This window comes from Oncorhynchus tshawytscha, linkage group LG20 (genome assembly GCF_018296145.1).
Source record: "Oncorhynchus tshawytscha isolate Ot180627B linkage group LG20, Otsh_v2.0, whole genome shotgun sequence".
In the NCBI taxonomy this organism is placed as follows: Eukaryota; Metazoa; Chordata; class Actinopteri; order Salmoniformes; family Salmonidae; genus Oncorhynchus; species Oncorhynchus tshawytscha.
In genome coordinates this window covers 28395836-28416770 of record NC_056448.1, presented here as the reverse complement: position 1 = coordinate 28416770, position 20935 = coordinate 28395836, and the positions used below count along the sequence as shown (strand labels likewise).

General features: G+C 45.4%; 1 protein-coding gene across 1 annotated transcript in view; it reads left to right on the top strand.

Moving 5' to 3' along the window:
• ap3b1a (adaptor related protein complex 3 subunit beta 1a) overlaps positions 1–20935 on the top strand; it is an 86289-nt gene that overhangs the window by 57241 nt on the left and 8113 nt on the right. The window contains exons 23-26 of the mRNA XM_042302446.1: positions 5995–6223; positions 13114–13198; positions 13800–13891; positions 14837–14981. Coding sequence (XP_042158380.1) covers positions 5995–6223; positions 13114–13198; positions 13800–13891; positions 14837–14981 — 551 coding nt within the window. The remainder of the gene's footprint in view (positions 1–5994; positions 6224–13113; positions 13199–13799; positions 13892–14836; positions 14982–20935) is intronic.

Sequence of the window (20935 nt, the reverse complement as noted above, 5' to 3'; positions counted from 1 at the left end):
CAATCCTATGCATAAATACATGATGGCCATCAGGATTCATAGACTGGGGTAAATAACCTCACAACCCTCTCGCTACTTATTTCAAAGACGTGCGAGCAGACCCACACACACACATAGTTTCACCCACTCACTTCCTATCTGTCTCTCTCTCTCTCTCTCACACACACACACACCCACCAATATCTTTCACAGACACACACTTGCCCCGGTGTCATTTCTATTTCTCACCAATCAGCCCACAGAAGCGGTGAGTGTGTCTCAGCTGAGCGCTTCGGCCCTTTTAGAGAATTACTGCCTGGTTATCAAAGACATTTACATTAACCCTGGTCACTGTCTCTGACCCCTCCTCTCCTCGATCTCCCTCTCCCACCTATTTTTCCCTTTCTCTCTCCCTCTCTTCTTTCCTACTTTCTCTCTCTTTTCATTCTCCCTCTCTCTAATAACATTTTGACATTAGAGGATCTCTCACAAATGCCTTTTAAACCATCCCACCCCTCCAAACACACACCCTCCTTCCGTTGTCCGTGTGTAAGTGTGTAGGGGGGGAATTGTCAAAGGCTGATAACGTTTCATTCATAATTAGCATTGGGCGAATGAGGCTGCGTTGGGGGGAAATTGAACTGTCAGCGGCGGGGCACGGGCCGTTTGACCCCATCACGCCCGGAGGGGGCCATCATAATTTGTTCATTTGGTGCCCATCAGGCGGACCGCACCTCCCCGCGCCTCACCCCCCTGACCTCCCCCAGTGTGGGTGTGCTGGGTTCAGGTCTAATTATGAATCAGCAGTGGACTGGGAGAGGCAGGAATATAGCAGACCTGCCCTCCACACACCCCTACCTGCCACTCACTCTCTCTCTCTCACACACACACACACACACAGTCTGGGTATAAATAGGTTTAAATGCCTGTAGGAAATATGCAATTGGTTGATTTGGATGTGATGTGTGTGTGAGTGTGTGTTTAGCAGAACATGATATGTGTGTGTGAATTTCACAATTTTCAAGAGAACGTGTGGTCATCCCTACTGCCTATGTTCTGGCGGACTCACTAAACACAAATGCATCATTTGTAAATAATGTCTGAGTGTTGGAGTGTGTCCCTGGCCATCCATACATTTTTAAAACAAGAAAATGGTGCTGTCTGCTTTCCTTAATAGAAGGCATTTTAAATTATTTATATATATTAAGTATATTTTAGCAATTACAATTACTTTTGATACTTAAGTATTTTTAAAACCAAATACTTTTAGACTTTTACTGAAGTAGTATTTTACTGGGTGACTTTTACTTGAGTAACTTTCTATTAAGTTATCTATACTTTTACTTATGTATGACATTTGTGTACTTTTTCCACCACAGGTAGGGGTGGTTGTCTGTATGAATCAAGCCCCTGATGCCACCTTGTCTTGGTGGACCATGACTAGATAGTTACAACACATTTTTACGCTTGAAAGGTCACTCCCACTCCATGTTTCTTTGAAAGTACCAACATTAATCACTTTTTAAAAATCTAATTTTGTGATGAATGGTCCCAGGTGAGCCAACCTCTGTCTGTGTGCTTTGAGCTAACTAACTCCTGTTGGCTTAATATGGTTGTAGGTGACTGCAGTGACATCTTGCTGACTCCTTCTAGTCAAGGTTTTCTGATAGATTGATTCAATTAATTGTCATCTGACTGAGGGAACAATTAAAATCAAGTCAAACACACGTCTCTTACACCTCTCTCTCTCTCTCATACAATCTCACAACATAATGAAATCCTCTTTCTGAAGTAACAAGCAGCCAATGTCACAAAAACAGAAATGGATTTTCAATACATCCCCATACATCTCCTAACACACACTCGTTCTCTTAAATTGGACATGTTATGCGTTCACATGCTCGCCAGATGCCAAGTTACGGTTAGCCCCTTTTGAATATGTCAGCGAGATTTTCAGGTAATTTACCAGAGAGGATGCTGGGAGGGGGTGAGCGTGACATCCCACGGCGTGGGTGTGTGTGTCCGGGCTCTGAAGGTGACTGGAGTGTGTGTCATCCATCACAGTAGCTTCCTTTAAGTTGAGACATAATAGAGCCTCTCAATCAACTTCCTCTCCCGTTGTCACCTTCCCCCAAGTCCAGGAGACCAGACAAAAAGAGATCCACCAAGGGTGTGTGTGACACGGGAGGCAAGGTTACATCCCTAGCCTGCTGTTATTTACACTTTGGGTTTGGAGGATGCGTCCTGCCTCACAGGCCAACAGTGACGGAAGACTGGGCGAGGGTGTGTGTGTGTGTTAGGTCATTACTGTCTGCTGTGTCAAATTGGTGATGATAAGCAGTTTGAAACCCTGTCCTAGCCTCCATCCCTCCCTCCTCACGGGGGTGTTAAACAGGACCTTGAGTGCGGAGGGAGCAGGATGTGCTTGTCAGGAAGGTAAATCTGCTCTGTGAAGGTGTGGCAGACATTACGGACAGCTTTATCGACAACGACTGCTCTGACACGAACAAAAGTGGCCCGATAAATTTCCCCAGTTGGCGTGACGGGCGAGTGTGAGGGCGCCGCACCGTGACAAATGTTTGTTTGACCCCCTTCCTGTCTGGGGGTACACGACACGTCTGAGCTGGCTATTACCAGGGGAGGATGGGGATAACCTGCTCTCCTCTACTGTGTGTCATTGTAGGAGGAAAAACTGGACTTTTTGAATGTGATTAGCCAATCTGTTTCTGTTTACTAACTTGTTTTGTCAGCACTTTGAATTCCACCCTGATGTATTTCAAACTGATTCTCCACACTACCACACCATGACAGTCCTGAGAATGTCTCACACACATCTCTTCTCCTATAATCTGAAAGAGACTGGCAATATGTCCACCCACCTCCATCTACTGTCAACAACTTAGACACTCTTTCCCATGTCATATCACATCATCACAAGTCAGAAATTAGGAGTTATATTCGTCCCCTCGTTTGACTCTCACCTTTGCGCACATGTTTACTTGGACCCGTTTTATCTTTGTTGACTGTGAGGTTTTTTGACACTGTTGTGAGATTTCACACACCTCTTTTTATAATTTCCCTCTCTCCCCCCTCACTCCCTCGTCTCTCTCTCACTCCCTCGTCTCTCTCTACCCCCTCACTCCCTAGTCTCTCTCTACCCCCTCACTCCCTAGTCTCTCTCTACCCCCTCACTCCCTCGTCTCTCCCCTCTCCCCTCTCCCTCCTCACTCCCTCGTCCCTCTCTCCTCACTCACTCCCTCTCTCCCCCTCACTCACTCCCTCGTCCCTCTCCCCCTCACTCACTCCCTCGTCCCTCTCTCCCCCACTCATTCCCTCGTCCCTCTCTCCCCTCACTCACTCCCTCGTCCCTCTCTCCCCCTCACTCACTCCCTCCTCTCTCCCCCTCTCTCCCCCTCACTCACTCCCTCGTCTCTCTCTCCCCCTCACTCCTCCCTCTCTCCTCCCCTCACTCACTCCCTCGTCTCTCTCCCCCTCACTCACTCCCTCGTCTCTCTCTCCCCTCCTCACTCACTCCCTCGTCTCTCTCCCCCTCACTCACTCCCTCGTCTCTCTCTCCCCCTCACTCACTCCCTCGTCTCTCTCCCCCCTCACTCACTCCTCGTCTCTCTCTCCCCTCCTCACTCACTCCCTCGTCTCTCTCTCCCCCTCACTCACTCCCTCGTCTCTCTCTCCCCCTCAATCACTCCCTCGTCTCTCTCTCCCCCTCACTCACTCCCTCGTCTCTCTCTCCCCCTCACTCACTCCCTCGTCTCTCTCTCCCCCTCACTCACTCCCTCGTCTCTCTCTCCCCCTCACTCACTCCCTCGTCTCTCTCTCCCCCTCACTCACTCCCTCGTCTCTCTCTCCCCCTCACTCACTCCCTCGTCTCTCTCTCTCCCCCCTCACTCCCTCATCTCTCAGCTTGTCAAGGTAAAAGCATAGCACCAACAGCAGCAGGTGTAACAGAAGGATTCAGGAGGTGTTAACTACTTGTTTTAGCGTTCTCTCACTTTACTCTCATTAACACAGGGTTGATATCCATGTATCTGTCTGAGGCAGGGAGGAGCCTACTTAGTAGCCTACTTAGTATATGGGCAATATACAGTGCATTCTGAAAGTATTCAGACCCCTTCCCTTTTTCTACATTTTGTTACGCCAAAATGAGCAATCGGGGGAGAAGGGCCTTGGTCAGGGAGGTGACGAAGAACACGATGGTCACTCTGACAAAGCTCCAGAGTTCCTCTGTGGAGATGGGAGAACCTTCCAGAGGGACAACCATCTCTGCAGCACTCCACCGATCAGGCCTTTATGGTAGAGTGGCCAGACAGAAGCCACATGACAGCCCGCTTGGAGTTTACCAAAAGGCACCTAAAGACTCTCAGACCATGAGAAACAAGATTCTCTGGTCTGATGAAATCTAGTTTGAAGTCTTTGGCCTGAATGCCAAGCGTCACATCTGGAGGAAACCTGGCACCATCCCTATGATGAAGTACAGAGATCCTTGATGAAAACCTACTCCAGAGCGCTCAGGACCTCAGACTGGGGCGATGGTTCACTTTCCAACAGGACAACAACCCTAAGCACACAGCCAAGACAGCGCAGGAGTGGCTTTGGGACAAGTCTCCATGTCCTTGAGTGGCCCAGCTAGAGCCTGGACTTTCCGGATGCACTGTATGGCTGTGATTGTCCTGATGTTGAGACAGACAGTTCTGTCACTGTATGGCTGTGATTGTCCTGATGTTGAGACAGACAGTTCTGTCACTGTATGGCTGTGATTGTCCTGATGTTGAGACAGTTCTGTCACTGTATGGCTGTGATTGTCCTGATGTTGAGACAGTTCTGTCACTGCATGGCTGGGTGTCAACAAGGTAGCCTTTTACTGTTAATGAAGATTGCTTAGTGGCTCAGTGTAAAAAAATATATATATTTTATTTGCCTTTTCACACATGAATGAGACATGATGTGGGCATCCGATAACTCAAAATGATGTGTAACACCATTTAGGCCTAGTAGCTTCAATCTTCATTAAAAGTATCATTTTGTAACAGTTGTTGATGGGGGTATTGCAGTGGAGTGGAGTTTTGTGCCTATGCAAAGTGTTATGGAACCACCTAGCCAGCTTGTGTATATTTGTTTTTTTGCATGCAGCCTAATTGTGATTGCTTGCATCTGTCTTTGTCTGTGTAAAGTAGATGGCTTGTACCACTATACGTAGACTAGATTATCTTGAGTAGAGAGGACGCCATTGCCACTGTCAAATCAACAAGTCAAAAGAGTCAGGCCGGTTAATCAGAATAAGAATGCACAGAAAATAAAATGAATGAAAGAACGAACAGAATACAGAATGCATGAGGGACCATGCTAATGTTGCTAGGGGAAAATAAAGAAGAAGAAAAACACTCCTTAACCCCCAGAATTTATCAGGAAGTTTCCCCCTCTTCTCCTGACAGGGTGTTTTGTCCTGCCTCTCTATGCTATGTTAATTACAGTTCCTGCTATTGAAAAGGTAAAAGCTCTGTTAATAGAAAGCTGAATGGCAGGCTAGGCCCAGAGCAGTCCTCTAGTGTTCCCATTCATTAGGCCAGAGCAGTCCATCAGCCTGCCATGGAGCCGCGTCAGACGAGCCCACCCACTCACTACTAACCTGCTTGATTGGGGACATACTGTATAGGAATAATAATAATACATTGGGTTTATATGGCACTTTTCTAGGACATGGCTGAAATGGGCCTTTTTCCAGGAAGAATGGTTGATGGTTAATGAACAGAGCTAGGCATACGTTGTCAACAAAACCTCAGTTATCCTGCAGTCGTAAGTGGAGTAGCCTTTTTTAAGTAGATATTTAATGAAGAGAGCTGGACCTACGTCACCAAAAACCAACATACAAAGACCATATTTGTCAATGTTATCAACCAACATTCTGTTCTTCAGACCTTCTCATATTCTCATTGGTCCACTCTGTGTGTGTCCCTGTTTACTCAGCTCTGTCCCCTCTCTCTCGCCTTTCCTCTCCAGTTGAGCGGTCCAGCGTTTGTCCCAGAGAAGAGCCATGACCTGCTGCACCGTATGACAGGTAAAGGTCTGTCAGCCCAGTACCAGTTCCCCAGACAGCCCTGTCTCTACCAGCCCACCATGGTCTCAGTCCAGATCAGCCTGACCAACACCACAGACCACCCTCTGGAACAGATCCACATTGGAGACAGGAGCCCCACAGGACTCAACATACACTGCTTCAATACTATAGGTGAGTTAGATAACATAATACACTGCTTCAATACTATAGGTGAGTTAGATAACATAATACACTGCTTCAATACTATAGGTGAGTTAGATAACATAATACACTGCTTCAATACTATAGGTGAGTTAGATAACATAATACACTGCTTCAAATCAAAGTGTATTTGTCACGTGCACTGAATACAACAGGTGTAGACTTTACAGTGAAATGCTAACTTACAGGCTCTAACCAATAGTGCAAAAAAGGTATTAGGTGAACAATAGTTAAGTAAAGAAATAAAACAACAGTAAAAAGACAGGCTATATACAGTAGCGAGGCTATAAAAGTAGCGAGGCTACATACAGACACCGGTTAGTCAGGCTGATTGAGGTAGTAAAAATATACTATAGGTGAGTTAGATAACATAATACACTACCTGACCAAGTATGTGGACACCCCTTCAAATTAGTAGATTTGGCTATTACAGCCACACCCATTGCTGACAGGTGTATAAAATCCAGCAAACAGCCGTCCAATCTCCATAGATAAACATTGTCAGTAGAATGGCCCATACTGAAAATTTCAACATGGCCCCGTCATAGGATGCCACCTTTCCAACAAGTCAGTTCGTCAAATTTCTTCCCTGCTAGAGCTACCCCGGGCAACTGTAAGTGCTGTTATTGTGAAGAGGAAACGTCTAGGAGCAACAACAGCTCAGCGTTGGTGGCCACACAAGCTTATAGAACGGGACCGCCGAGTGTTGAAATGCGTAGTGCGTAAGAATTGTGTGCCAACTGTAAAGTTTGGTGAAGGAGGATTAATGGTCTGGGACTGTGTTTCATGGTTCTGGCTAGGACCCTTAGTTCCAGTGAAGGGAAATCTTAAATCTACAGCATACAATGACATTCTAGACGATTCTGTGCTTCCAACTTTGTGGGAACAATTTGGGGAAGGCCCTTTCTGGTTTCAGCATGACTATGACCCCGTGCACAAAGCGAGTTCCATACAGAAATGATGAGATTGGTGTGAAAGAACTTGACTGGCCTGCACAGAGCCCTGACCTCAAATTCATCGAACACCTTTGGGATGAACTGGAACGTCAACTGCGAGCCAATCACACAACATCAGTGCCTGACCTCACTAATGCTCTTATGGCTGAATGGAAGCAAGTCCCTGCACCAATGTTCCAACATATAGTGGAAAAGCCTTCCCAGAAGAGTGTAGGCTATCAGAGGAGCAAAGGTGGACTAACTCCATATTATTGCCCATGATTTTGGGATGTTCGACAAGCAGGTGTCCACATACTTTTGGCCATGTAGTGAACAAAAATATAAACGCTACGTGTAAAGTATTGGTTTCATGAGCTGAAATAAAATTCCCCAAAATGTTCCATATGCACAAAAATTTATTTTTCTAAAATTGTGTACAAATGTGTTTACATCCCTGTTAGTGAGCATTTCTCCTTTGCCAAGATAATCCATCCACCTGACAGGTGTGGCATATCAAGAAGCTGATATAAGTTCACAAGTAAACATTTGCTTAACAAGTCACAGAATAAGTTGCATGGACTCACTCTGTGTGCAACAATAGTTTTTATCATCCATTTGTTTAATGACTACCTCATCTGTAGCTCCAACTCCAAAAAGTTCTGGGACACTGTGAAGTCCATGGAGAACAAGAGCACCTCCTCCCAGCTGCCCACTGCACTGAGGCTAGGTAACACGGTCACCACCGATAAATCCATGATTATCGAAAACTTCAATAAGCATTTCTCAACGGCTGGCCATGCCTTCCGCCTGGCTACTCCAACCTCGGCCAACAGCTCCTCCCCCCCGGCAGCTCCTCGCCCAAGCCTCTCCAAGTTCTCCTTTACCCAAATCCAGATTGCAGATGTTCTGAAAGAGCTGCAAAACCTGGACCCGTACAAATCAGCTGGGCTTGACAATCTGGACCCCCTATTTCTGAAACTATCCGCCGCCATTGTCGCAACCCCTATTACCAGCCTGTTCAACCTCTCTTTCATATCGTCTGAGATCCCCAAGGATTGAAAGCTGCCGCAGTCATCCCCCTTCAAAGGGGGAGACACCCTGGACCCAAACTGTTACAGACCTATATCCATCCTGCCCTGCCTATCTAAGGTCTTCGAAAGCCAAGTCAACAAACAGGTCACTGACCATCTCGAATCCCACCGTACCTTCTCCGCTGTGCAATCTGGCTTCCGAGCCGGTCACCTCAGCCACACTCAAGGTACTAAACGATATCATAACCGCCATCGATAAAAGACAGTACTGTGCAGCCGTCTTCATCGACCTTGCCAAGGCTTTCGACTCTGTCAATCACCATATTCTCATCGGCAGACTCAGTAGCCTCGGTTTTTCGGATGACTGCCTTGCCTGGTTCACCAATTACTTTGCAGACAGAGTTCAGTGTGTCAAATCGGAGGGCATGCTGTCCGGTCCTCTGGCAGTCTCTATGGGGGTACCACAGGGTTCAATTCTCGGGCCGACTCTTTTCTCTGTGTATATCAATGATGTTACTCTTGCTGCGGGCGATTCCCTGATCCACCTCTACGCAGACGACACCATTCTATATACTTTCGGCCCGTCATTGGACACTGTGCTATCTAACCTCCAAACAAGCTTCAATGCCATACAACACTCCTTCCGTGGCCTCCAACTCCTCTTAAACGCTAGTAAAACCAAATGCATGCTTTTCAACCGATCGCTGCCTGCACCCGCATGCCCGACTAGCATCACCACCCTGGATGGTTCCGACCTTGAATATGTGGACATCTATAAGTACCTAGGTGTCTGGCTAGACTGCAAACTCTCCTTCCAGACTCATATCAAACACCTCCAATCAAAAATCAAATCAAGAGTCGGCTTTCTATTCCGCAACAAAGCCTCCTTCACTCACGCCGCCAAGCTTACCCTAGTAAAACTGACTATCCTACCAATCCTCGACTTCGGCGTTGTCATCTACAAAATGGCTTCCAACACTCTACTCAGCAAACTGGATGCAGTATATCACAGTGCCATCCGTTTTGTCACTAAAGCACCTTATACCACCCACCACTGCGACTTGTATGCTCTAGTCGGCTGGCCCTCGCTACATATTCGTCGCCAGACCCACTGGCTCCAGGTCATCTACAAGTCCAAGTGCTAGGTAAAGCTCCGCCTTATCTCAGTTCACTGGTCACGATGGCAACACCCATCCGTAGCACGCGCTCCAGCAGGTGTATCTCACTGATCATCCCTAAAGCCAACACCTCATTTGGCCGCCTTTCGTTCCAGTACTCTGCTGCCTGTGACTGGAACGAATTGCAAAAATCGCTGAAGTTGGAGACTTTTATCTCCCTCACCAACTTCAAACATCAGCTATCTGAGCAGCTAACCGATCGCTGCAGCTGTACATAGTCTATTGGTAAATAGCCCACCCATTTTCACCTACCTCATCCCCATACTGTTTTTATTTATTTACTTTTCTGCTCTTTTGCACACCAATATCTCTACCTGTACATGACCATCTGATCATATATCACTCCAGTGTTAATCTGCAAAATTGTAACTATTCGTCTACCTCCTCATGCCTTTTGCACACATTGTACATTGTATATAGACTCCCCCTTTGTTTTCTACTGTGTTATTGACTTGTTAATTTGTTTATTCCATGTGTAACTCTGTGTTGTCTGCTCACACTGCTATGCTTTATCTTGGCCAGGTCGCAGTTGTAAATGAGAACTTGTTCTCAACTAGCCTACCTGGTTAAATAAAGGTGAAATAAAAAAAAAATTTAAAAAAAAATCTCTGTACCCCACACATACAATTATCTGTAAGGTCCTCAGTCGAGCGGTGAATTTTTAAACACAGATTCAACCACAAAGACCAGGGAGGTTTTCCAATGCCTTGCAAAGAAGGGCCCCTATTGGTAAAAATAATCAAAACAGACATAGAAAATCCCCTTTGAGCATGGTGAAGTTTTTAATTACACTTTGGATGGTGTATCAATACACCCAGTCACTACAGATACAGGTGTCCTTCCTAACTCAGTTGCCAGAGAGGAAGGAAACCACTCAGGGATTTCACCATGAGACCAATGGTGACTTTAAAACAGTTACAGCGTTTAATGGCTGTGATTAGGAGACAACTGAGGAAGGATCAACAACGTTGTAGTTAATCCACAATACGAACCTAAACGACAGAGTGAAAACAAGGAAGCCTGTACAGAATAAAAATATTCCAAAACATGTATCCTGTTTGCAACAAGGCACTAAAGTAATACTGCAAAAAATGTGTCAAAGCAATTCACTTTTAGTCCTGAATACAAAGTGTTATGTTTGGAGGAAATCCAATACGACACATTACTGAGTACCATTCTCTAAATTTTTAAGCATAGTGGTGGCTGCGTTATGTTATGGGTATGTTTGTAATCAATTGTTAAGGACTGGGGAGTTTTCAGGATAAAACATTTTCGGAATGGAGCTAAGCACAGGCATCTTAGAGGAAAACCTGCTTTCCACCAGGAACCTTTCAGCAGGACAACAACCTAAAAAACAATGCCAAAACTACATTGGAGTTGCTTACCAAGAAGACAGTGAATGGTCCTGACTGGCCGGGTTACAGTTTTGACTTAAATCTATGACCTGAAAATGGTTGTCTAGCAATGATCATCAACCAATTTGACTGAGCTTGAAGAATTTAGAAAAGAATAATGAGAAAATGTTGCACAATCCACGTGTGGGAAGCTCTTGACTTACAGCTGTAATCGCTGCCAAAGGTGACTCTAACATTTTATTGATTGACTCGGCGTTGAATATTTATCTAATCAACGTGTTTTATTTTTCATGATATTCTTTTACAAATGTTAGAATTTTTCTTAGACTTTGCCATGACATTTTGTGTAGATCGTTGATTTTAAAAACGACTATTAAATCCATCTTAATCCCACAAAATGTGGAATAAATCGAGGGTGAACACTGAGTGTCCAAAACATTAAGAACATCAGCTCTTTCAATGAGACTGACCAGATGAAAGCTATGATTCCTTACTGATGTCACAAATCCACTTCAATCAGTGTAGATGTAACTCAATATTACGACGACTGTGTTTTTAATGTTTTGTACACTGTGTATATAGGACAAGCTCAATGTAATGGCTGGAATGGAATATATGGAGCGGTATCTCACATATGAAAACCATATGTTTGACTCCTTCCATTAATTCCATTCCCACCATTACAATGAGCCCGTCCTCCTATAGCCTCTCCCGAGAGAGCGAGAAACATCATCCACGTTACGTATTATGTCATCTCGAGGGAAAGGCCTTAACTACCCTGCATTACACTGCCATCCAGGACCTAATGATTTTAATGTAAAACAAATTCATTTGCACATACAGGTATGACCTCTCGTTCTTACAATTCTATATGAGGCCTCTTATGTTCCGTGACATTTTAAAATAAGTTCTCTGCTGGTCACTCCAGACCCTGTATTAGTAGGTCATTATACTATGGAGGACTATACGCCTATATGATAGGAAACCATAAAGACCTTGTTTTCTATTATAATCTTCTATAGCTGAGAGTGTGCGTATTAATCCACATAATCCCTGGGAGGCCATATTGATTAGAGAATATCACCATTCATAACACACACACACCTCTGGGCCAACTCTCCCTGCAGACATCAAAGAAAAGCAAAAGAAGAGATGAAAATAGAAAAGTGGTGTGCGCTCAAGCACGTTAAAAGCTTCAATTGGCTGTGGATTGATTGGGCATTGAAGGAACTCAGGCTGCCAAACACTGGGTAATTGGGATCGATTGAGTTTGGAGCGTGTGTGTGTGGAGTCGGTTTTCAAATTGAGCAGAAGAAAGTGAATGCGGAAGAAATACCTTACTCTATCACAATGTCTTAAAAATAAATGATACGGAGCACTGTTCCTACAGTAGCATGGCTCACAATGTGTTTCAACATATCTGGCGCTTCCACACTTGCATCTACATGTATTCATCTACTGTAGTAAAGTCCACCTTCCTCTCAAAACTAAAATGTAGAGGGGGATGAGGAGGAGAAAAGAGTGAGATGAGCGAGGGAAGAAGTTAGAGATGGGAAAAGGAAGAGGGGTGACAAAGCACCTTTTAAGGCAGAAGTGTTGAGAAGGGGAGTGTTGAGAAGGGGAGTGTCTGATGTCTCTGTTTTCAGTGTCTGTCCTCTGGTGTCCAGGGTCCTCTCCTCTGGGTGAAACAGAGTTCCATGCTAAAACACCTCCACTCCACAGAGAAACACAGGGCTGCTCAGGAGAGCATAGAGGATGACTCTGTCCATCTGTCTCCTCTTTCTCCCTCATCCTTCTCACTTTCTCTACCTCACAGATCTCTCTGCTCCATGTCTTTCTCCTTCTCTCCCTCTTCCTTCCTCATCTCTCTCTCATCCCTATCTCTTGTCCTACTTTATACATAGCCATCTCCTCCCTCCCTCTCTCTCTCTTTTCCTCTCCTTCACTCTCTCTTCAGACCCTGATGTTCTCTTTGACAAACCTGTTGTTTTGGAAATAGGCTATTCTTTTTTGGTCTCATTGTTGCGGAGGATGAGATTGAAAGATGGATTTCTCACAAGCAGTGGCCTGGCTTTGTGAAGTAGGAAACACAAGTAGTGTCTGTCTGCATGCCTGTCTGTCTGTTCCACTCTAATGCCCTCCTCTCTCTCATTCTGCCCCCTCCCTTGTCACTCTCTTCCTCTCCTGTCTTCCCTCTTCCATCTCTCTCTTCTTCCTTTGACCACTCCCTCGCTATCTGTTCTGGTCACTCACTCCTTTCTTCCTCTCCTCTCTTCCCTTTCTTCTTCTGCCCTCTCCCTCCCCCTCTGCCCTTTTCACTCATTCCTCTCTTCCTCTCATCCTCCTCTTCTCTGTTCTCAGAGTGTCTGGAGCCAGAGGCCTCAGTGACTGTTTTCATCGGCATCGACTTCAACGACTCAACACAAGCAGCCAACTTCCAGCTGTGGTAAGATACCCTGTCTTTATACACAGTGAGGCTGAAAACGCTATGGCTCTCTTCCTCTTCTCCCTCCTCTTCTTCTTCCTCCTCCTCCTATCCCTAACTAGCTTTTCTTCTAGCTGTAGCTCCCCCTTTCCGGTCTGTTATCTCTTCTCTACCCCTCCTCTCCCTCCTCTCCTTTCTGACCTGACTCCCAGGTGAGGCATCACCCACCATTGATCCTGTTTCAGAGATAACAATTATCCCCCTCATTAATGAACTCTGCTCTGACTTCCCAGAGCAGAAAAGAACAGCAGTCTATGCCACCACCTTTCTGCTCTGTACCGTTCGCTGATCAATAGGCTGATCAGAATTTTTGGGGGTACAGAGCAAATCAATCCGTGCCAAAATGCCAATCACCCAGTTTGTTTTGTATAGCAATCAGAACAGAGAAAATTTCACATACACACATCCCTAATTTCAATTTTTTTAGCATTACCGGTAGCTTGATTTTGTTATTAGGTATATCGCAAAACACTACAGTACTATAAAACACACAGACAGAAACATAACACAGTAACATAGTTGTGGCCCTTCAACACTCACTGTTGTCCTGTTTGTCCATCAGTACGAAGGAGGACCATTTCAGTGTGTCCATCCAGCCTGCCATAGGGGAACTCCTCCTGCCCATCACCATGACCGAACTGGACTTCCGCAAGGTGAGATTTCATACAGCGTTAACTACAAAAAATATCATAATCATTGTCTTACACAGTCAGACTAAACATTTCTACATTATCATCAACATGACCAATCACCCCGTATTTCATGGTGTTTAGGATAAGTCACTGTTTTTAAAAAAGTGCTACTGAGCCATGTGCTGTAGTCAGACCAGTCAAAGCAGCAACAAAGGCAGTTTGTTGTTAATGGCTTCATAAGTGATGCCAATAATACAGGCCTGCTTTTTATGGAGGCTTTAATGCAGAAATGCTTCATAATAAAGATACATTTTCCATTCAACTTCAATGGTCCTCCAAGAGTGGCTGAAATATCTTGTAAATACACACTCTCACAGACACACACAGAGGAGAGCTGTTGAGAGAATGTGGTATGTAGGCCACCACTCTTCTCTAAGTGTCTACTAATGCCTTCCTCGTCTGGTTAATTCATTAATGAATCTTCATTCACTAGATTTGTATTCTGATCTCTACTCCTCACAGCAATCAGGGAGAAGAGGAGACAAAGGCTAGATTTAACCCACCCCTCTCTTTTAAAGAAGATTCTTTCAACTGAACAACTTTCCTTCTCTTTAGGTGGCCTTTAAACAGATTTGTTATTTTGACCTGAATGGAGTAGTGTCACCCCCCCGCAACACACACACCCCACTCACTCTAACCTGCCTCCATCCCTCCCTATGCCATTCACTCCAGTCCTCATTAAAAACTATTTCTGGCATGTTAGGTGCACTTTCTTTCTTCATCTTCCGCACAGTCAAGCTCTCAAGCACTATTTTCATTTCCTGTCATCTGTCAGAATGAGGAGAGTGTGCTGGCTGTGTGTCACTGGGTATTGAGTGCAGTCAATGAATAGTATTCTCCAGCGCACCTGCAAAGCAACCTCTAGATGTGATGTGAGTGCATCATTTCACTAAACTGTTCCTCACCCAATCAGGTAAACTTCTGGGCATGAATGAGAGCTCGGCAACCATCACCATGGCAGCAGAGAACATGACCAGCCAACCAATCAGCAGACCAGTGGCAACCGTGGCCAACCTGGGAATGGTTCCATCCAGTCAAGACAACGTCCACAGGTGTGTGTGTTTTTGTTTTTTGTGTGGCTATTTAAGGTTAGCGATTGGCATTTTGAATGGGAATGAATTGTTTGGTCCCCACAACGATAGTAAAACAAACGCGTGTGTGTGTTTTCGGCTCTGCTTTGCACGTATGTGTTTGACTATCTGTGTGTGTCCCTGCCTGAGACGGTTCTGCCAGGGGAATGCCTAGAGAACGGTGTGTGTGAAGTCTTGCTGTGTAATTGGTGTACACAGGGTGTGCTAATGAGCTTCCTTCTCCGTCACGCACACACACACACCTGACGGATAATTACCCCTCCATCTATCTCTCTCCTGCTCTCTCTCTCCGTTTCCTCACCTGTCTCTCTTTCACTTCCTCTTTGTCCCTCTTTCTGTCTCTCCTATCTTTCCATCTGTCTCCCACTTTGTCCTTCTTTTACTTTGTCTCTACCTCCCTCCCTGTCTATCCAACTGTCTGAAAATAAGGGATCTTAGGGGGAGAGAGGGAGGACGGGGGATAAACAGAAGGGGATAGAAAAACGAAGGGGGAGAAAGGGAGAGATGGAGAGAAGGAAAAAGAAAGAGGAGGAATGAGACACTAGCACAAGGTTACAGGGAGCTAGGAGGAGTGGAGGAGAGTGAGTGGAAATCAATGTTAGCCGGTGGGAGAGGCCTGCCTCCAATAAGCCCATACTTCATTTAGAATAACCAATAGGACAAATGACTCTGGGCTATCAATCTCTCTCTGCTGCCAGGCTGGCTGACGGCTGGGGAGGAAGCTACACTCTCCTCACTGTCCTTTAATGACGACGCGCTCCCCTCTGGTCTCGCAATGATGACATGGACCTGGTCCAAAGGCGACCCCTGGGCTAGCAGCCTCCCCTTCTGCACCTCTAAAGGAGTCAGATGGGTGTACTGGAAGTTACGTTAGGTGGAGCCGTCCACGGTTTTCTTCAGATCTGAAATTACCGAAGAGGTATTTCATAGGTGGGGTTATATTGATGCTGCCCAACTACTAGTGCACACTCTTTCTCTCACACACACACACACACACTCACACAGACCAGTGTTGACACAAATGCACACAGGAAGGATCGATGTGAGGGGAGACACACACTGAGAGCTCATTGTGGAGGTCACACTGCATTAATGTTACTGTGATGGAGGTGAACTCCACTAGGACCCCCTCTCCTCCTCCCTAGGGACAGGCCTCTCCTGCCTGGGCACCAGCACACAAATGAGGTGCTCTCCCTGGAGGTCAGGGTTCAGCCTTGAAGTGATGATCTTACATGGTATCACGTTTATATTGTGTGGTGGTATTAGTCACAATACTATATTACATTTGATATTGTGGCTATTAGAATAATTTAAGGAAGAATGCTAGCTGCATATTGGGTTATCTTTGGTTTGTGCATGTGTGTACATGGGTGTATAGTGCACCTCTTCTCCCTCTCAGCCATGCAGTCCTGTTCATCACCAGCAGGGTGCAGCACTGCTACTCTACAAGCTGCCCTTACTAACGGAGGAAAACCTAACCACCTCAACACAGCCCAATAGATTGATGGAAAGGAGGCTGGCAATAAATCAAGCAGAAAAGCAAATGTAGAAAAAGCTGTTCTTGTTTGTGTCTAAACAGGGGGAATAGAATAAATCTGCTCTATTTTTCACTCCGTTTGAAAGCAAATGTGATCGTATTTGTATGCATTGGTTGGTTAGAGACCTTCATTTTTAAAAGTGCACCTTGGGAGTTTTAAGCTGTATGTTTACTTTGCTTCAATATAACATATCTATATATCCAATTTTATTTCCATTTGGTGATGACTGAAATGGAGTTAAATGCAAATATGCTTTTTGTCCTATTAGTCTTAAATTAATGAGGATGTTCAGTATTTTATCCCATAATTTTATTACTCGTAAAAATCATTATTTGATTATCACCTATAATACAAACAAATTGCAGCCCAAAGGGCTTTTATTTATTTTTTTATTATTCTGTTTTTAGAGGGTTTGTGAGCTTTATTGTTGAATGTGCCACCAAATAATAACAGTAGTAGCAATGGTTATGAACATATCCAATAACACTGCTAACAATGTCTGTGTTTGAGTGTGAGTCTTCTCTCTTCCCAATCCCCAACTCAGCATTAGTTAACACATCTGTATACTGTCCTTGTGAAGTGTTCTTTATCCCTTCATCTCCCCCTGTTGTGTAGTGGTCAACACATACCTCTATCTCCCTCTCTCTAGTGGTCATCAGTGTCCATATGGGCTGCAGTGTGACCACTCAGTGTCCGTATGGCGGTGTTCTGGGAAATGTACTGCTCTCTAATAGGGGTTAATAGCAGTACCCATCTGGCTGTAGCTGGTCTGATCTGACCACCCTGCTGAAGGACACTTGGTCTTGGACACTCATCTGACCACATGGCCAGTGAAGGCCAGTTAAGCTCATCTCAGTGTGGGGTTGCTGGGTGCATGCTGCTGCATTAATGGCTTTAACCAGCCAGGGCCTGTTAGTGTTGTCTACCAGGCAGCCGCTATATGTCGGACCAGTCATATGTTTACTTCAAATGTTTGCTTGAATGTTTTTCTGGAATTTTTGGTTGAGTATTCATATAATGTAAAGTTCTGGAAAAGCTCTACATAAATCCAATCCAGTAACGTCTCTCGTACAGCCAGTCGGTTGTGGTGGGTGGCAGACTGATCCTTGTTCTTCCTGACCCAGCCTGAGGTTGAATGTAGAGGTTGAATGTAAAGGTGAAGCCCACTTAGTGTTTGCATGGTGGGGTGTTGGAGGTGTACTGGAGGCAGATGGCATCAGGGAGAGGCTCTTTCCACTGAGGAGAATCACACATAATTGGAGAGTGATGCTTAGCAGCAGTCTGCCGATCGATGCCAATCCCTCCTCTCTAAGTCCGGGGGTTATCGTTTGCTTTTCTTTTCATACGCTGCAATTAATCCAGTGTTTAGCCCCTCTCACGCCTGCCTGGGGAGAGCATGGGCATACCAATGACCTGGTTAGGACCACTATCACCCCTACTGTGTGTGTGTGTAGTTGGGCTCACGTCTGGTTTGTAAATGGATGCTCCTTGGGACTTCACTGTGCTCCGTTACGTTTTTTTTATTTTTATGATGTGTGTGTGTGGGGGGGTGTGTGTGTGTGTGTCACCTCAGTGTGTCGTCTCTAGTCTTCGGTGTGAAATCAGAACCTGGGAGAATCCTGCCCAGATGCCTACAGCTCAGAACTATAGGATAAAATGTTTCACCATGCACCAACCAGACAGACCTGTACACGGAAGTAACACCCACAGAGAGACACTTAAAGCACACCAACCACTGACAAATCAAACATACTGTTTTCTGGCCTGAAGAGAGAGCGAGAGATATCCCCCCATCCCTAAAATCCTTAAGCCACAGTGACCACACACCTCAGGCAGCTTACGTGGAAAGAGGTTATAGCACAGGACACAGTGGCTGGGTAGGGCTTGATCGTTTGTGCAGTTTTTTAAAACATATCTAAAGCTCTGTTTTTAGTAGCCGGAGCTTTTAGATTGGCGTCGTTGGATTGGTATATTTGAAAAATGACATTTAGGCCTACACAATTGCTAAACGAGAAGAGAAAAGGAAAGAGTGGAGGGCTAGAATGAAAGAGTGGAGGGCTAGAATGAAAGAGTGGAGGGCTAGAATGAAAGAGTGGAGGGCTAGAATGAAAGAGTGGAGGGCTAGAATGAAAGAGTGGAGGGCTAGAATGAAAGAGTGGAGGGCTAGAATGAAAGAGTGGAGGGCTAGAATGAAAGAGTGGAGGGCTAGAATGAAGGAGAGAGGGATTAGTGGTGTTTTCAGTGGAGTGTGTCCTGTTGAAGTGGCTAATATTTTAATTAAGTCTGAGAGGACTGAGAGCTGCCTGATAAACTCCCTCTCCTCTGTTGATGGTAATTTAGCTGCTCCCCAGAGACACAGCCAGACACACTGTTGTGTGTGTGTGTGCACATATGTGTGTCCTCCTCCCTATCCCATAAGGTGTGTCCTCCTCCCTATCCCATAGGGTGTTAGTTGGTGGTGGTGGTGGTGTTTAGCTGTACCCAGAGACAGAGACATAGCCAGCCCAGTGGCCCCTGGTCCTGTCTGCAGGCCTGTTCCTAACATGCTCTGATCCTTCTCTATCTGCTGTGGGGGGCTCCTCTCCTCTTCACTGAGTTATTGTCAGGCCTGAGGGAGGGCTGCTTGTCAGTTCTAAGAGCGGATCTTTGTGGGGTATTTGTCAGGCATAACCAGGGGTCCACGGGGGGCCTTTGTCCCAGGGATGTAGTGCTAAACGGAGGCAGATGGCTGGGTGGTGTCAGCCTGTCAGCCACGTGGGGCACCAGAGGGGACAGGGAAGAGGGAGAAGGGGGCCCAGCACAGGCCTGTCACCCTAAAGAGGGGTTGGGTCACCCCGGGTCAGGCACACTGCCTGGCTCTTGTTAGCACCCTCAATGGGCACCATGTGTGCCCCATTTTAGTCCCCCTGTCTGTGGGGCTGGTATCCTAGGAAACCGGGCTGCTGAGAATTCTCCTGGGGGAGAGAGGGTCCCCCCCCCCACACACACTATTGCTCTCTCTGGGGAAAGGGGGTGAATGTTTGATTGACAAAAGGAGTGTGTCTCCTCCTTAATGGCTTTTTAGTCAGCTGGATAATAGACTGGCTATCTCTCTCTCCCTCTCTCTGACACCCCCTCACTAATGCTGGGTAATTACATGATTTGTAGTGTTTGGGAATTGTATTAATGGAGGATTTATGAGGGCCTGCTTGGTGTGTGTTAAAGGAAAGTTTCAGCCATTTCGAATGTTATATTGTTTTTGTGCATCTCTGAGCAATGTTCTATCGATTCCCTGGGTAATTTCAGTTTTCATGTGTATCTGAATTATTGCCGTTCATGCAGGCAGAAATCTGGCCAATATGACGTAGCACCGTGAGAAAGTCGCTCTCACTACACTAGAAGTTAATAGGAATACGACATTTAGATCGCAAAAACGTCTCATACATGTCAGATTTCAATACTGGCTGATGTCATAACTTGGAAGGATGTCTTCTCTCGAATGAGCCATTGATCATCATTTTGCGATATTCCTACCTCGAGAAATGTCTAACTTAACGGATGGTCTAGCACATTTTTCCTGTTTGTCTGCCACTTTAGTCCAGGGTGCATTGCATGGTGCAGTTGCCAGAGATATTATAGAAAGGAGATGGGAATCCAATGAAATAAGGAACATATAACACCCCACCCAGCAGACTTTCGACCAATCGCATTCACCTTGTCATGCTGTGTCACGTGATTGCTAAGCTAATCGCCACGGAATCCCTTCTCAAAGTCAGTGTGTATGTCGAGAAATGTGTCTATTTTCCTCTGAAGTACATTGTCACAATTCCAAAGCTATACGATACTACAGACAGCATGTTAATTATCACACATTTCGGAAAATATTTATAATGTTGTACTTCTTGTTGATTAAATTCATGCTAATGTTGGTTTTTTTAGCTAGCACCCAATAGACTCACATTCACTCCTTGAAGGAGAGCGCTCCTTGTCCCAGAATTGCCCAGAATGCACCGCGCGGCCCATTGACGTAGCATGGGCAACTGCCTTGTTCAGGGGCAGAACGACCGATTTGTAGCTTGTCAGCTCGGGGATTCAATCTAGCAACCTTTCAGTTACTGGCCCAATGCTCTAACCACTAGGCTACCTGCTGTCCCAACATGGTGAGATTGTAGACTCCTAAATTGATAGTACAGTTTGTTTTGGCAATTTTACAGCTAACTAAACTCAGCAACAACAACAAAAAGTCCCTTTTTCAGGACAATGTCTTTCAAAGATAATTTGTAATAATCCAAATAACTTCACAGATCTTCATTGTAAAGGGTTTAAACACTGTTTCCCATGCTTGTTCAATGAACCATAAACAATTAATGAACATGCACCTGTGGAACGGTCGTTAAG